Source organism: Rutilus rutilus, assembly GCF_951802725.1.
Source record: "Rutilus rutilus genome assembly, chromosome: 1".
NCBI classification, from domain to species: domain Eukaryota; kingdom Metazoa; phylum Chordata; class Actinopteri; order Cypriniformes; family Leuciscidae; genus Rutilus; species Rutilus rutilus.
The window spans coordinates 20,698,082-20,724,658 of record NC_140209.1 but is presented as its reverse complement, the minus strand read 5'-3'; the positions used below and the strand labels follow the sequence as shown (position 1 = coordinate 20,724,658).

At 36.2% G+C, this 26,577-nt stretch overlaps 2 protein-coding genes across 3 annotated transcripts in view; one reads left to right on the top strand and one right to left on the bottom strand.

Annotated features, from left to right (window-relative positions):
* kdelr3 (KDEL endoplasmic reticulum protein retention receptor 3) overlaps positions 1 to 26,577 on the top strand; it is a 50,915-nt gene that overhangs the window by 15,849 nt on the left and 8,489 nt on the right. Inside the window, exon 2 of one of the 2 annotated variants that reach the window (XM_084412502.1) lies at positions 12,719 to 14,129. The exons of the other annotated variant lie outside the window; for it this stretch is intronic. Coding sequence (XP_084268628.1) covers positions 14,087 to 14,129 — 43 coding nt within the window. The 5' untranslated portion in view covers positions 12,719 to 14,086. The remainder of the gene's footprint in view (positions 1 to 12,718; positions 14,130 to 26,577) is intronic. 2 annotated transcript variants of the gene reach the window in all.
* Positions 12,583 to 24,761, bottom strand: kcnj4 (potassium inwardly rectifying channel subfamily J member 4). Its single transcript, XM_084411922.1, has 3 exons — positions 24,401 to 24,761; positions 18,476 to 18,631; positions 12,583 to 14,095 (listed from the first exon to the last, which is right to left on the bottom strand). Exons 2-3 carry the CDS (start codon positions 18,496 to 18,498, stop codon positions 12,622 to 12,624), a joined length of 1,497 nt encoding a protein of 498 aa, XP_084268048.1. The 5' UTR covers positions 18,499 to 18,631; positions 24,401 to 24,761; the 3' UTR covers positions 12,583 to 12,621.

Genomic DNA, 26,577 nt, shown 5'->3' with positions numbered 1-26,577 from the left:
CAGAAATGTGACTAGTAGTATCTAGCATAGTAATCACTTTTATTCGAGTTTAAGTCTCAAATATGTTGATTGTCTTGAATTTAAAACTGATACTCCAGTTTTGCTGTTTTTGAGATATTTAAACAAATTTAGAAAGTTGTAGTTCAGATATATTCACATATTCACATGAAACACAGCTACTCACCCCCAGTTTCACAGCCAAAAAAATTATAATATTTGAGCTGTTTTAACTGAAAGATCTTAATATATCAGTGCCATTGTTTTATCTCAAGATGAACACCAGTAATGTTTTTTTCTCAGGCAAGTTTATAAAAAGCTACTTAAATTCCCTGATTGAACTAAGGTCTAATCCTGGCTTAATCTAAACCCTGTCTGTGAAACCAGGCCTCAGTGTTAGATGCAAAACGACGTAAGAGAAGAAGTGTTGTTTTCTGAGAAACTGATCTAAATTAAGTGAGTTTTTAATGGTGGCCGAGAGAGCTAAATGCACTGAAACTAAAGAAAACAAATACATTTCTGTTGTAGTCTGTGCTGTTTGCAGCGTGTTTCTGTATTTGGTTGTGTTGTGAGTGTTTGGTTGTGTTGTGAGTATTTGCATTGTGTTTCTGTATTTGGTTGCGTTGTGAGTATTTGGTTGTGTTGTGAGTATTTGTAGTGTGTTTCTGTATTTAGTTGTGTTGCGATTATTTGGTTGCGTTGTGAGTATTTGGTTGTGTTGTGAGTATTTGCAGTGTGTTTCTGTATTTGGTTGTGTTGTGAGTATTTGCATTGTGTTTCTGTATTTGGTTGCGTTGTGAGTATTTGGTTGTGTTGTGAGTATTTGCAGTGTGTTTCTGTATTTAGTTGTGTTGCGATTATTTGGTTGCGTTGTGAGTATTTGGTTGTGTTGTGAGTATTTGCAGTGTGTTTCTGTATTTAGTTGTGTTGAGATTATTTGGTTGCGTTGTGAGTATTTGGTTGTGTTGTGAGTATTTGCATTGTGTTTCTGTATTTGGTTGCGTTGTGAGTATTTGGTTGTGTTGTGAGTATTTGCAGTGTGTTTCTGTATTTAGTTGTGTTGCGATTATTTGGTTGCGTTGTGAGTATTTGGTTGTGTTGTGAGTATTTGCAGTGTGTTTCTGTATTTGGTTGTGTTGTGAGTATTTGCATTGTGTTTCTGTATTTGGTTGCGTTGTGAGTATTTGGTTGTGTTGTGAGTATTTGCAGTGTGTTTCTGTATTTAGTTGTGTTGCGATTATTTGGTTGCGTTGTGAGTATTTGGTTGTGTTGTGAGTATTTGCAGTGTGTTTCTGTATTTAGTTGTGTTGCGATTATTTGGATGTGTTGTGAGTATTTGCAGTGTGTTTCTGTATTTAGTTGTGTTGCGATTATTTGGTTGCGTTGTGAGTATTTGGTTGTGTTGTGAGTATTTGCAGTGTGTTTCTGTATTTAGTTGTGTTGCGATTATTTGGTTGCGTTGTGAGTATTTGGTTGTGTTGTGAGTATTTGCAGTGTGTTTCTGTATTTGGTTGTGTTGTGAGTATTTGCAGTGTGTTTCTGTATTTGGTTGCGTTGTGAGTATTTGCAGTGTGTTTCTGTATTTGGTTGTATTGTGAGTGTTTGGTTGCGTTGTGAGTATTTGCTTTATGTTTCTGTATTTGGTTGTGTTGTGAGTATTTGCAGCACATGTGTTGTCAAAGCTGAAGATGTTTTCTTAATTTGTTGGTGTTTTTTCTATTTGCATGTGTTTTCTTCAGTTGCAGCGCATTGAGCTCTCTCAGCCACCACACTTTTTGCTGTAATAAACAAAAAAAACGGTGTCAACATTGCAAAATTGTTTGATCAGGATTCAGTCATTTCAGTAACATTTCAGTTTAGATGAGATGTGTAGGATTAATCAATTGTGAGTGGCTTTGTATAGATGAATAAGTGTGCTGTAGTTCCAGTATTCTGGAGGCAGATGGCGCCTCTGATCACTCAAGTTAACCGAAATGTAGGCCATTAAAGTGCTCAAACTTGTTCAAGACCAAGGCCTGTTCACATTAACAATGATAAATATACCTATAACGATAAACGACAACAATATTAACATTCACACCAATGGACGATATAGTTGTGTAAGCGTCTGCTGCTTTAAATGCTCGCGCTCTTTAAAGCAGGAATCATTCTGATTGGCTGGCAATGTTTATAACCGTTAGTAGTTAAAAATCGCTCTTAATGAAAGTAATTCCAACGATATTGATTCCTCTGTCTCGTTATTGATATAGTTGTGGTGTTGACTTCCTTTATGTTCTCACAGAAATATTAGGATCATCAAAACTTTATCGTCATCGTTCTTAAGTCAGAGGAGAGCTTCAGATTTAGCGATGCTTGTTTACATCTACGGGGAGAGACAGAGATGATCTACAGACACACAGGAAGCAGCGTTTGGGAAATGTAGATGAAGGAAAGAAAGAAAGAGAGATGGATGGATGGACGGACGGACGGAGAGACGCGGGTGAGGGGAACAGCTCATAATTAGCAGTGCAGGGGGCAGTAAACGCTGACAATGAGCCTCTGTTACTGACCCACACAATACTGCACTATCAGTTTCATCTCTCTCTCTCTCTCTCTCTCTCTCTCTCTCTCTCTCTCTCTCTCTCTCTCTCTCACTCAGTAATAAGGTCTGTCTCCCTCAGGCATGTATTCGCAAACTTCTCTCTCTCCCAGAACCTTCAAGTTCTGCTGAGGTTAATTGAGCGTCTGTGATGATGATGATGAAGATGATGATGAAGATCAGACAGGTTTTTGTCTGTATAAACACGGGTCGTCTCCTTTAACATTAAACATTAAGTGTTTGTGCTCTCATTTTTGGGGAATACTATAAAATCTGCTCTGATCACTAAACTTTAATAATTGAAGATATTAGTCAGGGTGGCGACATCAAGTTATACTAAATGAAAATGAGATCCAAATCTTTGGCAACTTGCTGAAATAAAATAAGTTTAAGGTTTATTTAAACCTAAAGGTTTATTTGGTTTTAGTTTAAGTTTACTATAACAACCCTGCATTGATGACTTGAATACTTACATGAGCAGAAAAAGCTAAAGTTAGTCACGGATTGTCCGTTAGTTTAGGATGTCAGTGTCAAACTTCCTGCTAGACAACATCTAATGATGTCACTTCCTGTGGCTGATGTCATTGAGAAACAGTTAAAGGGCTTTTACAAAAGAATAAAAGCATGGACAGTGCATGGATAAAACATGTAACTTAATCACCAATTAAAAGAGTATTCACATTTGGATTAGAGAAAGAAAAACTGAAGAAACGTTGTTGTCTCGTCTTTATTCTGAAGCTTGAGTTCAAAGGTCAGGGTTAGGAGCAGGAGTTCAGGGGTCGCTGCATAACCTGCTTAGACTAATGGACTGATTGATATGGTTGTCAGGTGTCACAGGTTCATTTATGTCATTTACCAGAAAAGACACAACGAGAGGAAGGGAGATCATGGATATAAGTTGAAAAGGTGGAGGAAACGTTATTTTTGGGTCCAGCAAACTGCAGATTAGTGAGATGTCTTAATGTTCAGGCATGATAAACTGATCTCAGAGCAGCAGTGATTCCCCTGATGATGATCTGATCTGTCTGATCTCAGACCAGTTTCTGCTTCAATGCTCTGATCGCCTGTTACTCGCTCACAGTCGCTTGGTTTTATTCTCCTCTTCTGTCACTGCACACTTTTAACAGGTGCTGATGATTATTATTATGACAATGCTAAACTTTAAAAAGGTGATACAATTATTATTATAACTATTATTAGCTTATTTATTCATTGGTATTTATTATCATCATTATTTTTATTGTCTGTAAAGTTTTAAAAGGTGCTAAAATATTATTATTATTTGTATTTAAAAAAGAAAATCATTATTTATTATTATCATTATTTCTGGAAACGTTTAAAATGTAATTATTATTATATTATTATTATTATTTTTAATTGGTATTTATATTTTGTATTTATTTACTATTATCATTATTCTCTGGAAACTTTTAAAAGGTGCTAAAATATTTTTATTATTATTTATTTGTATTATTTTTTTAAATTTGCATTCATTTTTTATTATTATTATCAGTATTTTTTATTGTCTGTAAAGTTTGAAAAGGTGCTAAAATATTATTTGCATTATTAATAAGAAAATATTCATTCTTTATTATTGTCATATTTTTTTCTTGAAACGTTTAAAATGTACTTATTATCATTATTATTATTATTATTATTATTATTATTTATATTTTAATTGCTATTTATTTACTATTATCATTCTCTGGAAACTTTTAAAAGGTGCTAAAATATTCGTATTTATTTTTTATCATTATTTTTTTACATTTACATTAAATTATTATTATTTTTCTCTGGAAACATTTAAAAGGTATTCATTTGCATTTATTATTTTTAATCTATGTATTATTTTTATAATTTATTTATCATCATCATCATCATCATTGTTATTCTCTAAACTTTTAAAGTGGCTAAATAATATTTATGTGTATTATTTATATATATATATATATATATATATATATATATATATATTGTTCTTATCATTATTAATATTCTCTGTAAACTTTTAAAATGTGCTAAATTATTGTTTACAATCATTATTAATTTTCTTTTAAAATGTGCTAAATTATTATTAATATTTTGTATGAATTTTCTGTTGATTTTCTTTTATGATGTGCTATATATTATATTATCTTTCATCTATTATAGTGCTCCTGCTTGTGTGTGTTTGTAGAAAGAGCAGCAGAGGGCGCGAGTGTGTCAGATTTGTGTGTTTGTATAACAAGTTAGTGTTGCGCGCCATCTGCTGGTGAGATGAGAGAACTGCAGCCGATCAGTGTGTGTGTGTGTGTGTGTGTGTGTGTGTGTGTGTGTGTGTGTGTGTGTGTGTGTGTGTGTGTGTGTGTGAGTGTGAGTGTGAGTGTGTGTGTGTGTGTGTGTGTGTGTATGGTTTACACAGGGTTCCCACGGGTCCTTGAAATAAAAAAAATCAAGGCCCTGGAAAGTTTTTGAAAATATAGTTGCATAGACGGATAAGGTTTTTTAAAAGTGTATAAAAATGTACTGGACCTATAATTAATTTTGAAACCATTTTTTTTATTTTACTAAGCGTTAACAATGAGATTATGTGGTTTTTGCAATCAATTACCACTGCTTTTGTCATTTTTTACAAGATGGAAAAAAGATTGTCACCAAAAAAAGTCATTTGGTTTAACCATGAATATATTTAAAATAATTAATTTGCAGATAATTATTCATGAAAAAATCTGATTCGACATTGATGTTGAGATGGTATATAGTGTGTAACACGGAAGAAATATAAAATAACATTATCACTGATCTCATAAATGTATTCATTTTATTGGATTACTCTAAACCCTCCTACATATTAAAGTAAAACATTGCACAGGGAAATGAGAAAAGGGGAAATGTAGAAAGAAAGCTTAATCTGCTTAAACGTACAATATGTAAATTTTTCGCCGCTAGGGGTCGCTAACCTATTTACAATAACAAAGGCGTAGTTTGATGACGCAACACTTGCTAAGAATTATGGATCTTGTCGTCAACGTCAAGCCGACCGATCTAATAATGTTTATGGATGAGTGAATACATCAATGCTTTTATCATGACTGTGATATGAAGCAGGTCGGGATTGCTAAGACAGCTATCAGCTCCACACGCGACGCGAGTCCCGCGGATATAAAAGGAATATGGACATTTAATTCTACCGAACTACACGCAAGTGCAGAATTACTACTCACAGGTCAGTTTATTAGACAAATTAAACTTGTGAGGTAACACAGCGCTGTTTCACTTGGTCTAACATTACACTATCACACTAAACTGCATTTGAATGTGTTGAAATGTATGTGTTAGTTTGTCTGTATGAGACTAGCAGTAAGCTAGATCAACAGAATAACATACAGATCATATTCTAACATTTTATCATTGTTGAACTATATAACATTGATTAGTTTTATGTAAATGTGCTCACCTGTTTAATAAAGTACATGTAGGAGTTGTCGAAGTCTCGGACGTGGAGCTCTCGTTTATATACGGTCTATGGGAGCTCTCGGCATCTCGAAAACACTGCGCTGATATTGATTCTCGTTTTAGTTCTTTTTTATCCAAAGTCTGCTTGCCATGGTCCATAATGTTTGAACGAAACAACAACAGTGTGCAGATAGACATTGTGAACTACACAGTTGTCCACGTCTGTCGCCTTGGTTACTATCAGACGGCTCTGGTTACTATGGCAGTACGAGCGGAAACCAGGGACAACGCGGATATGACGCCATTGACGGCGACAAAACGGAAATAAAGAAATGTGCCGTGTCGGGATAATGTAAGTACACAACTTAAAAAATATATATAACATAGATATAGTGATTTTTGCTATTTTTAAAGCAAAAAAAAAAAAAAACCTACATATTGTACCTTTAACATTTGTATTATTGTAGTTCCTTTGGTTATTAAAAACAATATTATTCCATTTAAATATTTATTATGTATTGGTTGTACCGAATGACTATGTCTGCTGCCCTTGACATTATGAATATTTAAGACAATACACAGACACAAATAGATACAGAAGCACATTTATTGTTAATATAATAATATAAAAAGTACATAAAACATTAAAAACATTTCATTGTTATTGGAATGAACATATTTACATACAACTCATATTGTTAATGATATTAAAGTAATTAAAATATTTTGGCCAAGTTCATCAATTGACACTTGTTCTTTTTTGCTACTGAGTTTTCTTCTTTGGTAAGTAAAAATAAAAATTAATCTATACAACAATAACAACTAATACTAATAATACTAATAATATAATATTGGCAGGTGTTCCCGTTGATCACTCAGTTTTCTTTAGTAACACTGCAAAATAGAGCCGATTGTACGCGTTGTAACAGTGTTATGATACAGTTACTACTATATATAGTATTATAATAATAGTAATAGGATAATAAAATAATATAAATAATTAAAACTAATGAAACTTTTCTCTTTTTTAGGCAAGTATCTCTTCTTTTTTAACAGGATCAGCTTTGACCCTTTCCCAGTAGCGAGCTCCTTTTTCCTTATTTGATAAAGGCATCTGCAAAAGTAAAGTTCAGTCAAAATGATGTAATAATATACTCTGCACATTTTCTATTAATAAAATGTTGTATTTATTTATTCCAGATATGTACAAATATGACCAACATAATTCGGTATAACCAAATATATTTAGTACAAGTTTTTAAAATATTACAACATTTTCCATGTTTTATAGCGGTTGTACCGAATGACCTGATATTTCATTATACATGCGTATAATTTCTCAAATAGTTAAGAGAGAGTTACTTACTTTGCTTCATGACCATGTGGTCCTTTGCAGGTGTCTGAATGATGTCACATCCTGTCACATGATATTGACCGCATGACTTTATCCAAAATGGTGCCTTTATATTGGTTACTCCGAATGACATCAATGAAATCCATTTTTCCGGACATTCTTTCTCATAACAAAGCAAGGACTTCTACACATAATTTTAATACAAATTTGCATTATGTTGAAATATAATGTTATAAAATCATGCCAGAATAAAAAAAATATATAAATTTTAAGATATTTTAATCACAAATGAAATGGCTGTATTGGCCTTCAGACGGTTAAACCGAATGACCTTTTGACACTTCATAATCTTTAAAATACCTTTATATGTAGTAAAATATAATTAAAACCTTTTGGATTCAATAAGAAAGATCAAGTTGTAGCTTACCTTACATACTCTGGATGTCATATCTTTGTTTTTTATTATTATTAAGGCCTTTGGACAAACAAAATTACCCGTCACTTCATTGACCCAGATACAGGTCCTTGAAAGTGCTTGAATTTATTTTGTGCAAGAAGTTTCTGGATAAAAATTCCATATTATTCCCTCCGGTCCACTAATGTGTTATTTCGCCAACACTTCGTGTCCTATGCATACTAGCTTGCTTGATTTACGCTAGTTTCGCTTATTTACGCATTACGTTGAGTGTTTCCCCGCGTGAGGTGCTTTGTGTTGTACGTTGCCTTGACGTTCAAGCGCTCAAAACTACTACGATGGTACCTCAACGTTTGTTGTTGGACACAACAAACGTGTCCCCACATTAAGTCCTTGAATTTGAGGGTGTTGGACCTGGAAAGTCCTTGAATTTGAAGTTAACCAAGGTGTGGGAACCCTGTTTACAGTAGTTGATGTTGTTTCAGTTTCCAGTTCTGTATTGTTCTGCTGTTTGATGTAAATCACAGTCTGATCCAGTGAACAGCTGTGCTGTTGTATTCCGTCATTTTCCAGGAGTGTGTGTGTGTTTCAGGAATTGAGTTCCAGAATGATTAACTGAAGCGTGGAGGTCATGTGATTACAGACCAGAGGTCACCGCGCCAGTGAAAACCTGCTGTGTGTTTAATATGGGCTTAGACATCCAAACATACTGCGGTATAAAGATTTATTTCAGTATCACATTAGAAGGTGCAACAAGACAAGATAAAGTGCATTTCAGGACTTTCAAGTAAAAGTTTCTCCGTCATCTGGAAGATTTTCAAACAGGAAGACGCGTAAAACCAGCTTAGAAAAGGATCATAAAGATTCCCATCATGCAGCAGCAGCAGCAGCTTTATATATTTACACATCAGATTCTCCCAGAAAAACAAGCACGATCAGAGGAAAGCGTCTGGGGAACGACTGACTGATCTCTAGGTTATACATTAACATTAATTTTCTCGCTACATCAGCTTATATCTTTCCCACTTCAGTTTCCAAACATTAAACATCATTCCCTTTTAAACACAAAATGATGTGCAACACACTTAACATGTACAAAAATCACATAAAACGAGCAAAGACCCAGCTTGAGTGCAAGTATTCATATTCATGTTGTTTGAATCCCAGCTAACAGGATCTTCCAGTAACGCTAATAGAACGTTAATTCGAAACATTGTTTTTCAAACGTTAAAGGGATGATTCGGAGTAAAATCAACCTAGGGTCCTTTGCACCATGACCTCGAGCCAAACACCCCCACAGAAGCCTTTTTTCCCTTGGTCGAACATTATTAAAGTTAGAGCTTATTTAGAGAAATCAGCCGAATGGCTTAGAGCAGGCGCTAATGGATCCAAGGCTGTATCTCGTAAATTACCCCACTAATAATGCCCAGAATGGTACCAAACTTCTACAGTAGTACAAATAGGTTCTGTACTCATAAAACGAGGCATTGGAAAGTTTGTAAGTACATCAGGAGTTTATTTAAATAACACTTGACTGACGGCTCATGCTACCGCTAACCCGGACGTCGACGTCACTGCAGTGGTTTGGGAAAAGCACATAAAAGTCCTAGCAGAAAGCGATGCATAAGGATGTAGTGTAACGACGCCCAGTTCCAGTAATGTTCTAATATTTTGTTGGTAGTACCAGTTTGCAACAATTATTAGTTAACACTAAGTTGTCGACACTTCGGAAAAAAAATCATAAACAATTTTGAAAATACTGGCTTTCTGCCAGGACTTTTACGTGCCTTTCCCTAATCACTGAAGTGACCTCGACGTGCGGGTTAGCGGTAGCATTAGCCATCAGGCAAGTGTTATTTAAATAAACTCCTGATGTACTTACAAACTTTCCATTGCCCTGTTTTATGAGTACAGAACCTATTTGTACTACTGTAGAAGTTTGGTACCATTCTGGGCATTATTAGTGGAGTAATTTACGAGATACAGCCTTGGATCCATTAGCGCCTGCACTAAGCCATCCGGCTAATATCTCTAAATAAGCTCTAACTTTAATAATGTTCGACCAAGGGAAAAAAGGCTTCTGGGGGGTGTTTGGCTCGAGGTCATGGTGCAAAGGACCCTAGGTTGATTTTATTCCGAACCGTCCCTTTAAGGGAACATTCTATTTCATCATTCTCCAAACATTATTGGAATGTTACTTTTGAAAGTTCTCTGAATATTCCGAAACAAGTTACATAAAAAAAACAGACAAATGTCCAACTGAAACATTGTCAGACTTAAACATCCCATGACCAATGTATAAACATTCACAAATAAGGTTTTTATAACTTAATGGTAAAGTTAGCAAAATGTTCTTAGAACTTATTTTTGTTAACTGGGATATTAGATTTAAGGGTAACTCTCGCCAAATTTGAACCTAGGCTCTTTTTGTTAATCTACCCGAGTCAAACTTTCGTGTAAAAGCATAATTAGAATGGAAACGCCACTTTTAAGATTGACCGTATTTTCATTTTCGGTCAAATTGCCTTTTGAATGGGAGTGCATGGGGCACTTCTATGATAGCATCAAAAGCGCTGTTTTTAAAACACTTAAAGAAGGCTCGACACAACATGAAACTGTGCTGGAAGTATCACCAGCGGCTCTACACATGAACTTAAGCATTGAGAACATTGTTTGTGTACACAGAGTTTACTAAAAAGACAGATTTTGAACAACTCACTGTAGCTGTTGTTTCCGTCCGCTGGCATTTTGTCAGTCAAAAATAGTCGATCTAAATCATTTTATTATTATATGAGGATCCTTTTTCAAATACAAGGTCAATATTGATTTTCACTAACGACAAAACAACAAATTATCCGTGAATTTATATAGAACTTAGCTTTAGGAGCTTTCCATCTTTACTCTCCTCCCTGTTACGTTGCATTCGGAGATCGACTACTTTTGACTGACAAAATTCCAGCCACCGGAAACACTAACTGATAAAGTGAGTCGTACAAAACCTTTCTTTTTAGTAAACTCTGTGTACACAAACAATGTTCTCAATGCTGGAGTTCATGTGTAGAGCCCCTGCTGATACTTACAGCAAAGTTTCATGTTGAGTCGAGCCTCCTTAGCGTTTTAAAAATAGCGATTTTTGATGCTATCATAGTCGTGCCCCAAGAACTCCCATTCAAAAGGCCTTTTGACCTAAAACGAAAATACGGTCAAACTTAAAAATTGGCGTTTCCATTCTAATTATGCTTTTAAATGAAAGTTTGACTCGGGTAGATTAACAAAAAGTATATCATTATTTTTTTTGTATCTAATATATGAAAAACCAAACTTATCTACATATTTTACATCGCTTTGATCATCAATTCAAATAAATGTCTGTGATTCTTTCACCAGGATAGAAATAAATTTTAGACAATTCATCCCTCCAACTAAGAAAGATCTATTCAAACAGGCTTTTAAATGATAAACTATATACATAATGTATTAAAATAAAATGAATCAACAATAAAGAAGCACATGGATCCATGTCATGAACAGAATCGGTAACTGTAGAGAGAGAAACATCAGTCTGTCCTGAGCTCAACTCCTTTGGTGATTTTATTTGTGCTTCTCTTCTTTCCTTCTTCTTGGCATCTTAGTCTGATGTTCTGTCGTCAGTTTCATGATGCGTCTGATCTCCACTGGAAGCCACATTACGTGACCCTCCCTCCTGTGATCTCGTCAATGACCATTTAGGTGACATGACATGAGGTCACGACCTTTAGGGTCACGTGTTCCTTGAGGCCAAACACACCCCCTTCCTCCTTTTGGGAAGACTGCGATGAGCAAAGTACAAAAATGCAGGCAAGGTGATATATATATATATATATATATATATATATATATATATATATATATACATATATGTATATATATATATATATATATATGTATATATTTATTCATATAAATATAATTCTTTTAAATCAATTAATTTAGTATTTTATATAAATACATTTATTCTTTATATACAAATGTATTACTTATAAATAATATATTTATATAATAAATACATTATTTGTATAAAAATATATTTTTTATTTATATAAATTAGTTATATTGTCTATATAATAAATGTGAATAATTTACTTTATATTTGTTTATATAAATATACATTTATATGAACATTTAATTATACATTTAATAATGAATGTATTAAGATAAATGTATTATTTGGATATAAATGTATTTAAATAAATATAATACATTTATATAAACATACATTTTTTATTTATTACGAAAGCGTTTATATACGTACATTTTTCACATGTACTATTTATATTATACATTTTTATACAAATAATGCATTTATTTATATAAAGTATTATATTTATTTATATAAATTAGTTATATTATGTAAATAGTATACATTAGAATAAATTGCATGTATAAATACATTTATTTATATAAATATACATTTATATATAAATAATACATGTATTTATATAAATGTATTATTTGTATATAAATGTACTTAATATATAATATATTTATATAAATAAATACATTTAGGATTTATAAATATAAATGTATTTTTATTCCTAAATGTGTATATATATATATATATATATATATATATATATATATATATATATGTACACATGTATATATGTGTGTATTATTTATTTGTATACATTTATTAATTAAATTTAGTACTGTATTTATATGAATCAATTATATTATGTAAGTATAATACATTTAACTAATAATAATTATTTACATAAATATTAATTCATATATAAATAATAAATGTATTTAATTTTTATAAATGTGATTAAATAAGTCTAAATGTATTTTACTCGTGGGCTGTCATATCTCGGACTCGCTCTTATAAGTCGTGGGGTCGAGCGGTATGGCAGTCTGCAGGATGTCGAACTCGATCTGATTGTCCATGTCTAATACGCAGAGCACGTTGCTGCCCGAGGTCATCGTGGCCGAGTCCTGGAACATTTTCTGGAAGTCTGTGGGAACACCGGTCATATCCTCACCCGCACGCTCCTCCTCCTCGTCCTCTCCGCAACACAGTGCCACCTCGTTCTCATAGCAGAAGGCGCTAGGCGAGTGCGGCGGGAGGAGCGTTTGAGCCCCGCGATGGCAGCGGATATCCGGCGTCTCGGAACGGGACGAAGCCGACGAACGGCGTTCGCTCAGATCTTTCAACTCCTTAGCGCTGCAGGTGGGAGTCGAGGGAACCTCGTAGGTTTTGTGGAAGTGAGCGTAATCGACCTTGTAGCGGTCGCGGTCCTCGAAGATGACGGGTTCGAAGCGGTGACCCCAAAGGATCTCGCGGGAAAGGTAGGAGCTTCGCGTTTGCGTGGTCATGGCCGTCGCCTCCACCATTCCCTCCAGGATCACCACGATCTCGAAGTCGTCGGATTCGAGGTCGGATCGGCTCATTGTCCAAAGCGGCGAGTCCTCGTCTATCTCGTGAACGATGACTAAAGGCGACACTAAGAAGAGGCGGTCGGTTCCTTCATCGTATCCCACGTTTAGATCCATTTGTTCTAGCGGGATGAACTCGCCTTCAGCCGTCACGTAGGGTCGGATGAGCTGCGCCCGAACGTGAGCCTCGACGATGTGGCTACGTCGAAGGTTCCCGACTCGCCACATTAAGCAAAGCTTCCCGTCACGCAACGCAATCACTGCGTTCTGTGAAAAAAGCAAGGTTTGGTTCCTCTTCTTCGGACGTGCCATTTTGGCCATGATGGTGCCAATCATGAAGGAGTCAATGATGCATCCGAGAATCGATTGCACCACCACTGTCGCAATTGCTACGGGACACTCTTCGGTCACGCAGCGCCAGCCGTAGCCAATGGTGGTTTGGGTCTCGATTGAGAACAGGAATGCCCCGACGAAGCCCTCAACGTGCAGCAAACACGGCTTCCACGGCTTCCCGCCACGATCTTTATCGAAGTCCCCGTGAGCCAGAGAAGCGCTGTAGAAGATCAAGCCGAAGATGAGCCAGGACACCAGGAAGGTGGAGCAGAAAATCATTAGCAGGTACCGCCAGCGGATGTCCACGCACGTCGTAAAGATGTCCGCCAGGTAGCGCCACGGCTTGTCGTCCATGTTGGTGAAGACCACGTTGCACTGGCCGTTCTTCTTGACGAAGCGGCTGCGCAGCTGGCCTCGGCCTGACGTGGAGATCCTCCCGTTGTAGGCGGTGCCCATCGCCGACCCACTCGGACCCTCCCCTCCTCCGAGCCGGCCCGAGCCGCAGCCGTTGTGGAGGCCGAGGGTGGAGATCTTCAGCGCTTCCTCGTCAGGGGACACGATGCTGTACCTGAGAGAGAGGACAGAAGAGTTTGGGGTCTTAGGTGAGTTAACTCTGAACTGAGTTGAACTGAATACTCAATGCTTTATAGACCAAAGTGAATTCATAATTTAATTTTGACATGAATTTACATGAATTTTGCAACACTGACACTTATTGTACTGAACTGAATCAACATAGAAGCTCAACTGAATGTTTCATAATTTATACATTTTGCAACATCAAGTTGTTGAACTGAATTGAATCAATTGAGCTGAATAAGGGCACTATTGTCTCCTGTAGATCTGCTTTATAGTTGAAATTGAATAAGTAATTGATGAATTATGCAACATTGACACTTACTGAACTGAATTAAATCAACATGAAGCTCAATTGAATGTTTCATAATTGGTCAATTTTGCAACATTGACACTTACTGAACTGAATTGAATCAACAAATAAGCTCAATTGAATGTTTCATAATTGATACATTTTGCAACATCAACAGTTATTGAACTGAATTGAGTCAATTGAGCTGAATAAGGGCACAATTGTCTTCTGTAGATTTGAATTATAGTTGAAATTGAATTAGCAATTGATGAATTTTGCAACATTGACACTTATTGAACTGAATTGAATCAACACTGAACTGAATTGAGCAGAATAATGGCACTATTGTCTTCTCTAGATCTGCTTTATAGACAAATTTGAATTCATAATTGTATTTTGACTTGAATTTACATACATTTTGCAACACTGACACTTATTGTACGTAATTGAATCAACATGAAACTCAATTGAATGTTTCATAATTGATACATTTTGCAACAATGACACTTGTTGAACTGAATTGAATCAACAGAAGCTCAAGTCAATGTTTCATAATTTATACATTTTGCAACATCAAGTTGTTGAACTGAATTGAATCAATTGAGCTGAATAAGGGCACTATTGTCTCCTGTAGATCTGCTTTATAGTTGAAATTGAATAAGTAATTGATGAATTTTGCAACATTGACACTTTCTGAACTGAATTAAATCAGCATGAAGCTCAATTGAATGTTTCATAATTGCAACTAATTGCAATTGCATAATTGTCAATTTTGCAACATTAACACTTATTGAACTGAATTGAATCAACACTGAACTGAATTGAGCAGAATAATGGCACTATTGTCTTCTCTAGATCTGCTTTATAGACAAATTTGAATTCATAATTGTATTTTGACTTGAATTTACATACATTTTGCAACACTGACACTTATTGTACGTAATTGAATCAACATGAAACTCAATTGAATGTTTCATAATTTATACATTTTGCAACATCAAGTTGTTGAACTGAATTGAATCAATTGAGCTGAATAAGGGCACTATTGTCTCCTGTAGATCTGCTTTATAGTTGAAATTGAATAAGTAATTGATGAATTTTGCAACATTGACACTTTCTGAACTGAATTAAATCAACATGAAGCTCAATTGAATGTTTCATAATTGCAACTAATTGCAATTGCATAATTGTCAATTTTGCAACATTAACACTTATTGAACTGAATTTAATCAACATAGCTCAATTGAATGTTTCATAATTGATTATTTTGGAACATTGACACTTATTGAACTGAATTGAATCAACATAGAAGCTCAATTGAATGTTTTATAATTGATACATTTTGCAACATCAATAGTTATTGAACTGAATTGGCTGAATAATGGCACTATTGTCTTCTGTTGATTTGCTTTATAGTTGAAATTGAATCTCTTGAAACAGTTCTCTGAAACTACTAAAAGTAGTAGCATTTATAAAACAGACGACCAACATCCAACTAAAACGTTCCATGAACAATGTATAAATAATGTTTTTATGCTGAGTTTTTGAGAACATTAAAGACCAGATAACATCAGTGAACAAACATTCCATTGACGTTACTGGAAGAACTTTGAGAGAACCTTCCCACAACGTTAGCCAAAGTTATGAGAATGTTCCCTGTTAGCTGGGATTGAACTGAATTAAGCTGAATAATGACACTTGATTAAGTCTGTATCATTGATTTTGTTATTTTGCCTGTGAGGCTGTTTTGAAACTATTGTATAAAGCGCTATTTAAATGTGATGGAGGGCAGGTGAAGAGCTGTAATCTGATTGGAGAGTTTGTTCTTTCCAGTGACCGCTCTAAAGGACACACACTCACTCCAGATAAACCATGAGTCACTAATGCGTCTCTTCCAGAAACACACGAACGGATCCTCCTAAAGAACTTCCTGAACCTTTAACGAGTGGTCTTACAGTGGGATCAGGACTGTCTGTTTCTCCATGGTTTCACTGTCTCTCTCTTTCAGTTTTTGTCCATTAAGGGTCGAGGGACTCAGGTGTGTGTTACCTGCCCCTAAACTGGGATTATGAGGGAAGGCCAGTCATTTAGCATTTAGCCATATCAGGATTGCGGTCAGTGAAGGTTAGGGATTATAACCTGAGCCATCTCTCTCTCTCTCTCTCTCTCTCTCTCTCTCTCTCTCTCTCTCTCTCTCTCTCTCTCTCTCTCTCTCTCTCTCTCTCTCTCTCTCTCTCTCTCTCTCTCTCTCTCTCTCTCTCTCTCTCTCTCTCTCTCTCTCTCTCACACACACACACACACACTAATAAACAAATAAACATACAGCCTGACACTCAATCATCTGCTGATGTTTGGTGGAGCACAAGAGTGACAGTAAACGCTTTAAACTGAACAGCATTCAAAATTCTTGTTTGATTTTACATTTACATTTACATTTATTCATTTAGCTGACGCTTTTATCCAAAGCGACTTACAATTGCTATACATGTCAGAGGTCGCACGCCTCTGGAGCAACTAGGGGTTAAGTGTCTTGCTCAGGGACACATTGGTGTCTCACAGTGGATTCGAACCCGGGTCTCTCACACCAAAGGCATGTGTCTTATCCACTGCGCCATCACCACCCCGATTTTGTTGACACTTTTTATCAAAATGTGTTTAGGAATAAAATGTTGCATAAAAAAACAGGTGAATGATATATGAACAAACCCCTCAGTAAAAAGCTTCAGAATATAGATGGGAATAAAACTGTAAGTTTTGGTGCATATAAGTGCTGCTGAAGTGGAGATGAAAAGTTTTAAAGATATCAATGGTAATTGAAATCTACAGACGAAATCAAATAGATAAAGTGCTGTAGTTTGGATGTTTTCTTTCCACTAGTTTTAAAGAAGACGTCATGGGAGCAAAATAGCACAAAATCCCAATGGTCTGAGTTGGTCTTGTTGTTGATGAGCAGCATTAAACACAAAGTATTTCACTCGGAGAGTTCAAAATGACTCGCAAACCAGCTGAGAAAATGAGCAAAACATTTTATACTTACGCATTTTACCATTTTTTTCTACAGATATCAGGGATACTTTACCCAAATATGATTATTCTGTCATTGTTTATTACCCCTTATGTTGTTTCAAATCTGTATGACTTTCATATGTTGAGCCCAAAAGAAGACACTTTGAAGAATGTTGAAAACCAAACAACATGACTTTCATCGTATGGACAAAAAACACAGACATTTCTCAAAATACCTTCTTTTATGTATAACAGAAGAAAGAAAGAACGTCATACAGGTTTGGAAAGACATGAGGGCTAATAAAGGATAACAGAATGATAATCTCTGGGTCAAATATCTCTTAATAATTTTAGGATATATCATGAGTAGGGATGCTGATTAGGTTTTTTGTGCCCCTGATCTGATCCGAGTCATTGAATATTGAGTATCTGCCGAGACCGAGTCCAGATCGGACAATTGTGTTTTCTTAGTGGTATCTTCACACTTCAAGAACATTAAAGTTATTAAAATTTCCCAATGTTTACAGGGATGTAAAGAGAGTTTCTCAGGGGCTTAAATGTAAAAAAGGGGCATCTATCACTATGGTGTGATTCCAATATTACTACTACTACTACACACATATTTATTAAGAATATGGGACTACTGATATAAACTTCTTGTATTTTATATGTATAATAAGCAGAAAAATTGCAACAAAGGGAAAAAAGTGGATTTAAGGTTAGAAAGCATGTCAGTCAAGCAACACGCAACCCACTGCAATGCGTTAGGGCAACCAATACAGCGTAGCAGATACAAATAAATAGTAAATAAATAACTTTCGAGTGATGCGCACTCTTGTAAGTAAATATGCTAAACAGTAGCTTGAACGCGGCGCACACACATTTCATGGTCGCCTGTTGGCAAACCCACTTAAAGGCCCATACTGCCACCTACTGCACAACATTGGCATTACAGCTGACGTGAAATAAATGATCGGGCTTAGGATAACATAAAAAAATATTTAATTTGCCCAATTCTTGTGATAACCATGACCCGTAGACGTACACACACACACATACATGCTGTTTTCGTACCTGTTGGCTCGGTTGCTTCCCATGCTGTATTTGATCTTCAGCGTGTTTGTGCTGCTGTCCTCAGTGACGCGACAGAACAACGTTCTCCGTTTACTGGGAAAGATTTGGGATCGGCATCCTAACAGATGACGCACAGGCCTCGATGTATCTCACACACTGCAGCCAAAGAGAAACAGATGCGCTGTTACACACTCAGTCTGATTTCAGAGGGTTGATCTGAAGTGGACAGAAACTATATTTGTGTTCTGGTTTGGATGCCGTGATCTGGGTCAAAGCAGTGGTTAAAATAGACCTGACGCGCACACACACGCACACTCTCACACACACACACACACACACACACACACACACACACACACACACACACACACACACACACACAGATGTAGGCTAACAACATCACTGATTTGCATGTTCTCTAAATGTTCAGCTCAATATTTAGATTTAGATTTCTTACAATCAGAGAAAACATTTAAAACCATTCCTGCCTAATTTTGCAAATTCTTTATAATTTGACTGATTTAAGTTCATCATCAACAACAACTGCCCAGATTTACCCAAATAGGCTAAAACATTAAACATTGTTTATATATATATATATATATATATATATATATATATATATATACACACAGTGGGGAGAACAAATATTTGATACACTGCCGATTTTGCAGGTTTTCCCACTTACAAAGCATGCAAAGGTCTGTAATTTTCAACTGTGAGTGACGGAATCTAAAACAAAAATCCAGAAAATCACATTGAATGATTTTTAAGTAATTAATTAGCATTTTATTGCATGACATAAGTATTTGATGCATCAGAAAAGCAGAACTTAATATTTGGTATAGAAACCTTTGTTTGCAGTTACAGAGATCATAAGTTTCCTGTAGTTCTTGACCAGGTTTGCACACACTGCAGCAGGGATTTTGGCCCACTCTTCCATACAGACCTTCTCCAGATCCTTCAGGTTTCGGGGCTGTCGCTGGGCAATACGGACTTTCAGCTCCCTCCAAAGATTTTCTATTGGGTTCAGGTCTGGAGACTGGCTAGGCCACTCCAGGACCTTGATATGCTTCTTACGGAGCCACTCCTTAGTTGCCCTGGCTGTGTGTTTCGGTTCGTTGTCATGCTGGAAGACCCAGCCTCGACCCATCTTCAATTCTCTTACTGAGGGAAGGAGGTTGTTGGCCCCATCCATCCTCCCCTCAATACGGTGCAGTCGTCCTGTCCCCTTTGCAGAAAAGCATCCCCAAAGAATGATGTTTCCACCTCCATGCTTCACGGTTGGGATGGTGTTCTTGGGGTTGTACTCATCCTTCTTTTTCCAAACACGGCGAGTGGAGTTTAGACCAAAAAGCTATATTTCTGTCTCATCAGACCACATGACCTTCTCCCATTCCTCCTCTGGATCATCCAGATGGTCATTGGCAAACTTCAGACGGGCCTGGACATGCGCTGGCTTGATCAGGGGACCTTGCGTGCACGGCAGGATTTTAATCCATGATAGCGTAGTGTGTTACTAATGGTTTTCTTTGAGACTGTGGTCCCAGCTCTCTTCAGGTCATTGACCAGGTCCTGTCTTGTAGTTCTGGGCTGATCCCTCACCTTCCTCATGATCATTGATGCCCCACGAGGTGAGATCTTGCATGGTGCCCCAGACCGAGGGAGATTGACCGTCATCTTGAACTTGTTCCATTTTCTAATAATTGTGCCAACAGTTGTTGCCTTCTCACCAAGCTGCTTGCCTATTGTCCTGTAAGCCCATCCCAGCCTTGTGCAGGTCTACAATTTTATCCCTGATGTCCTTACACAGCTCTCTGGTCTTGGCCATTGTGGAGAGGTTGGAGTCTGTTTGATTGAGTGTGTGGACAGGTGTCTTTTATACAGGTAACGAGTTCAAACAGGTGCAGTTAATACAGGTAATGAGTGGAGAACAGGAGGGCTTCTTAAAGAAAAACTAACAGGTCTGTGAGAGCCGGAATTCTTACTGGTTGGTAGGTGATCAAATACTTATGTCACGCAATAAAATGCAAATTAATTATTTAAAAATCATACAATGTGATTTTCTGGATTTTTTTGTTTTAGATTCCGTCTCTCACAGTTGAAGAGTACCTATGATAAAAATTACAGACCTCTACATGCTTTGTAAGTAGGAAAACCTGCAAAATCGGCAGTGTATCAAATACTTGTTCTCCCCACTGTGTATATATATATAATTTATATTTATTTCTACAATAAATGCCACTTGCTTTGATGGTTTGACATGTAAAGACATTCAGACATTAAGTGTCCAAATACATTTTTAGGCCTAAACGTAAGGTTGCATATAAAATCCATGCATTTAGATTACAAAGTTTTAACAAAAACTAATAAACTTAATGCAATGCATATTTGTCAACCATACATATATGAAACAGGTCAGATTTCTGTAATAGTCCTAATAAACTTAATGTGTTTAAAATACACAATAACCAGGTTTATATATTTAAGAATAAATCCAATTTGTTTTGATCTCATACATAAACAAACTAAATATTTCTTATTACACAGATGTAACATATGTATGCATATTCTATGCAATTTGAAGTAGAATTAGTTTGATTATTTAAATAAAATAAAATACAAATAGTTCATTTTACCAGTTACCAGACTACAAATATGCATCACAAAACAATTCCATGCATTTGAATTACAGTTTTAACATAAACACTAATAAAATTAATATGCAAGTCAAATGTCTAAATTTATTTACATTAAATGTCAGAGTATCAAAGAAAAATGCATTTATTGTATAAAACTTTTTAAAACTTTTTTCATTAAAGTATTTTAAAAATATAATTATTTTAAAAATAAAACCAATGTTTAATGTTTATTTTGTGTTCACCTGGGCAGTTATTGTTGATGAACTTTAGTCTGGTTGACGAAGTAAAGAAATGTTTGTTTATGTCCTCAGACACAGATTTCTGTGTTTTATGATCTCTGTCTCTCATCACAGCAGAAGTTTTGCATGTCTTGAGATGATTTAAGCTGAAGCGCTGTATTAGATGTTTGCCGTTGTTCATGTGGAGATCTCATCAGACGTCATCAGGACAGACGCATGTGACTCAATAACTGCGCTGCCAAAACAATGAAAATGGACTTAACCTTTGTTACACAATATAAACACTCTTAATCCCTGGCTGTGTGTGTGTGTGTGTGTGTGTGTGTGTGTGTGTGTGTGGAGGAGAAGGTTTCTTTCTTTATTCCTAATCCAGTAAATGATGTCTGAATAATCTCCTCATCTCTCATTTTTACAGTGAAATGAGAAGAAGAGCCCTGAGGATCCTGCAGTGTAATCTGAGACTCTCTCTGTGTGTGTGTGTGTGTGTGTGTGTGTGTGTGTGCGCGTGTGTGCGCGTGTGTGTGTGTGTGTGTGTGTGTCTGTCTGAGTGAGTGAGTGAGTGTGTGTGTGTGCGTGTCTGTATGTGTTTTTGTATGTGTGCGTGTGTGTGTGAGAGAGAGAGACAGGAGGTGAGTTCAGACTCAAGCAGATTTGATATTTTAACAATCTTTACTATATAAACAATGAAGCTCTTTATGTGCTTCACTTAGAAAGTGTGTGAAAAGTGTCACATGAGTTTAGAAGACAATTCTGTGTATTTTTTAATTATAATTTTACTATAATTTCTATGAATTATTTTTGATTTATTGTGTTTTTATAGTGGTTAATCTTGCTTGAACATTTGTTGATAACTTTGAGAGAACCATGCAGAACATTCCCTGTAAGCTGGGTTTCTCTTCACTATCATTGGTTTTCACTTTATTTCACTTTTAATTTTTGTTGTCTAAACAATTTACACTTTTATCCATGGGGATACTCACTTTTATACCCAATGGGGTCACGCATGGGAAATGGACCCATGACCTTGCTGACATTCATATCGCCATGATCTGTTTGAGCCACAGGACTGTTCAAACTACACATCATCAACACTACATCTGCTGATTCAGCATTTCAAACCAACAAACTTCTGTCTCTACTGACATTCAGACATTTAAGTGTGATTTTGGTGTTCAGACACCTTTTGTGGCTATTATCAGTGTTGGGGGAAGCTACTTTGAAAAGTAATGCATTACAATATTGCGTTACATTACTTTTTCTCACCTGGTCTGGCCGTTTTATAACAAAAAAGTGCTATTTTTGGGCAAATGTAAAGTCCCTTTCACACCAAATTTTTAATAATAAGCCTCAGACTGAAGGAAGAATACTGAATGTTTTCATGCAAGTGAGATGAGTAAATGCATGCTCACATTTAGAGAACTACAATAACCATCATGTTTACACACGCCTCTGCACTTTGATTTGTCTCAACATTGGGACAAGAGAGCTGTCAGTCAATAAGTGGGAAAACAAAGCAACTTGAGTTACTTGTTTAAAAAAGTGACTCAGATATTTTGTTGTAAATTCTAAAAGTAATGCATTACTTTACTAGTTACTTGAAAAAGTAATCTGATTATGTAACTCAAGTTACTTGTAATGAGTTACCCCAACACTGGCTATTATACATACATAACAGGGAGCGTTCTTTCAAAGTTATGAACAAACGTTCAAGTAACATTAATACAACGTTTGTTCATAATCATCTGGTCTTTCATAATGTTCTTAAAACGTTAGCACACACAAAAAAAAAACATTAGTAACATCATTCATGGATTTTTTTTTTTTTTTTTTCAGAAAACATTCAAAAGTAACATTCCAATAATGTTGGAAGATTGATAAAATGGAATGTTCCCTTAACATCTGAATTACCAAAAAAACATTCTAAAACTGGACGTTTTGAACATTACATTTTCATAACTCAATAATGTTAGCAAACCGTGCTTAGATCATATTTTTATTAGCTGGGATATTTTTGGTGGAAATTACAATGTTGTGCATTTGGAGAGTTGTAGACTTTTTACATCCAGTCTTGACAATATGAACCATAATTTCTCCTCTTTGTACATTCTACAGAACATATCTAATGTGATAAATATACTTTGATAAATACCATGGTACAGTTAAATTACCATATTCATACCAACACCACAGTATTTGCATGGCACTATATGTATAAATCATAGGCACTTGTTCAAACTAACTAAAACCATGCATGGTGCATTTCTGTAGGACTGGAAACATCAGCGCATTGAGTGCATTAAGCTCTCATTGATCAGGGGAATCAGATGAAGTCACACGGCACATTTAGCGCGCTTTCCACTGGAAACTAACCGTCAAATAAACGCGAGGCGACAGAACTCCAGTTTCCCGCGCTTGAAGTTTAAACTGACTTATAGTAGCTAAACACAGCGTGTGAAACTCGCCAGAAAACTTTTAAATGACTCCAAACAACATACCTCAGGGGTTTCATCGTGCACCAGATGTTCGTCTCATATCTGCGGGATTGAGACTGTGACATAAATATGATGACGTGCAGGTAAATTTAGCGCGCGCGGTAAATCCAGTAAAGCTCCAGATGCGGCGCGCGATCAGTGCGTGATCTCAAACAGAGAGTTTAATCTCTTTTCATTACAACATCAAGTTTCTTTTCTCGGTTTCAGCCGCATTTATCCTCCCCTCATCTGCCCATCAGCCATCGGTTTTATGTACGTCAGTCCTTTAGTTTTAAACTAAATGTTCCTAAATCAAATAAGCTATTATTTATAACATTGATTTGAACCTTTACACCACTCTTATTTAAAAAAATAAAATAAAAATAAACAAAGACATATACATTTGTTATATAAGTGTCAAAATGGACAAAATGCAGGAGACATCTTTATCCAAAAGCCGGCAATGGATGAAATGGATGGGGAAATAAAAAGCTTTTATCACTAATGAAGAGCAATTCAGACATTTGTATTATCTGATTTACTGCACACAAGAAGACATAAAGAATTACTCACCTTGTTAAAGCAAATGTTTAATCTGTAAAGGTATTATTTCCCTTAAACCTGTCTTCTGCTCGCGGTCACTTCGTGTTTTGGCGGTAATTAAGTACGCGCTCCGTTCTCTTGTCCCCCGTTTTTTTTTTTTGTTTTTTTTTTTATTATTCTCCGAAAACACCCATCTTTAACACGATGTTATCAGCGCCGTGTTTTTGTAATTCATTTTTTTCTTGTAGTTTTCGCAGGTTAATCCCTCCGGTCTCTCTTCTTTGACTTGACTCACGCGGTAATCTCCGAGCGCGCGCGCGCTCTCCTCCTCATCCTCGCGGTCTCGCGCGCATGTGGGTGACCGACCGGCGGATAACGGGGGAGGAGGACTGGGAGGAGAGAGATGCGAGAACCTGTCACTGCGATTATGCTCACTTCAGATTGATGTCAAGTGAAATTCAGTCCAAATTAGTCCAGACTTGATGGATGAGGGAATGAAATGGAGGACTGCCGATTGACTTGTTCAGGATTTTGCTTCTGTCTGTGGGATAGATGCACATTTTTATCATTTTCATCTTCTTCAGCTTCACAGATTTTATTCTTAGAGGATGTTTCTCGCTGTCTTCTCTTGTCAAAGTGTTTTAGCATCCGAACCAAAATGTTCTCTCACACAGATTCAGAAAGGATATGACCAAAACTGGGGTTCTTTCATAATCCAAACTACCCACATGCTTTTAAAAAATAAGGGGGTTTTCGCAGAGATACCATCTCTTAAAAATAAAGCTTCTTTATTGACATAGTTGGTTCCATTAAGAACCTTTAACATCCATGGAATCTTTCCATTCCACAAAAGGTTATTTATATTATTCAAATATTCAAATCTAAACAAAGGTTCCAAAATGGAGTTTTCGCAGCGAAGCCCTACAAGATACATTTTTGGTTCCTCAATTAGCCTTTCAGTGAACAATTTTTGTGTGAACAAAATTGTAATCGTCTAAAGAACCTTTTGTGGAACATAAAGATTCCATGATGTTAAAGGTTCTTCATGGAACCCATAAAGAACCCTCATTTTTAAGAGTTAGACCCTAAAGAAACTGAAAAGAAATGAGAAATTCCAGTGAATCTGATGAAAACAAACTGTTTACAAACACAAAAATGAACTGCTTCACCTCAACTTGCGTCTTAGAAACAGCGTGAACGTTGCTTTCCTGGCCTCTGATCTCTGTTTCTGTCCTGATTATTTGGTTTTGAGAGATTCTAGAGCATGGTTTCTATGGAGATGTTGTTGTTTCGGCGATGGAGGCCTGAATGAGGAGGTGGGTAAATCTGAACATATGACAGCCGTGGAGTGACAGTAGGAGTGTGTGTGGGAGAAAACACACAGAGAGACGAGCTGAGGCGAGAGGATCCTGCTAGGACAGCAGGAATGAGGACATATTTAACAACAAGACAAACCAAAATGTGCTCTTGTGGAATCAGTGCTCAAAGCCACTTTATATATATATATATATATATATATATATGCAGTGCAGTGTTGGGGAAATAATGCATTACAGTATTGCGTTACTCCTTTAAAAAGTAACTGATTGCGTTACTTAGTTACTTTTTAACCCTCTGGTGCTCTTCACATGTCGGTCAAAAATGACCTAATTTATTTTTTTTTTTTTCAATGAAATGAATGTACTGTATTTAATTTTTTATATATATTGTATTTTTATGATATTTTATGGTACAAAATTATATTCACGCTGTATTTATCATTAATACTGTCTTGGCCAGGTCACCCTTGCAAAAGAATCAACTCAGGACAATATAAATAACAGCAGAACCCACCTCTGTTCCTTGACAGTTTATTCAGCATCCCACCTCCACCCCATCTCCTCACTTCTAGTTCCATCTACTCTCACCAACGGGGGGAGTACTCTGGGTTCGGGCAGAAATTCCGAGCTCGGAGCCCTCCACCCGGACAGCACGCCAAATACGCATAACCTTTACCGTAATAATTATATGTAGATGTGAACTCGTGAAAAGAATTGCGTCACTTCACTAGTTACTTAAAAAAAGTAATCTGATTACATAACTCAAGTTACTTGTAATACATGCAAAGGTTTTCACCCCCTTGCAGATTCCGCAACAGATTCAAATTGGTCACGCCAATTTGCTGAATTCAGTTTTTGAAGGTCCACCCCCAAACATAACTATAAGCA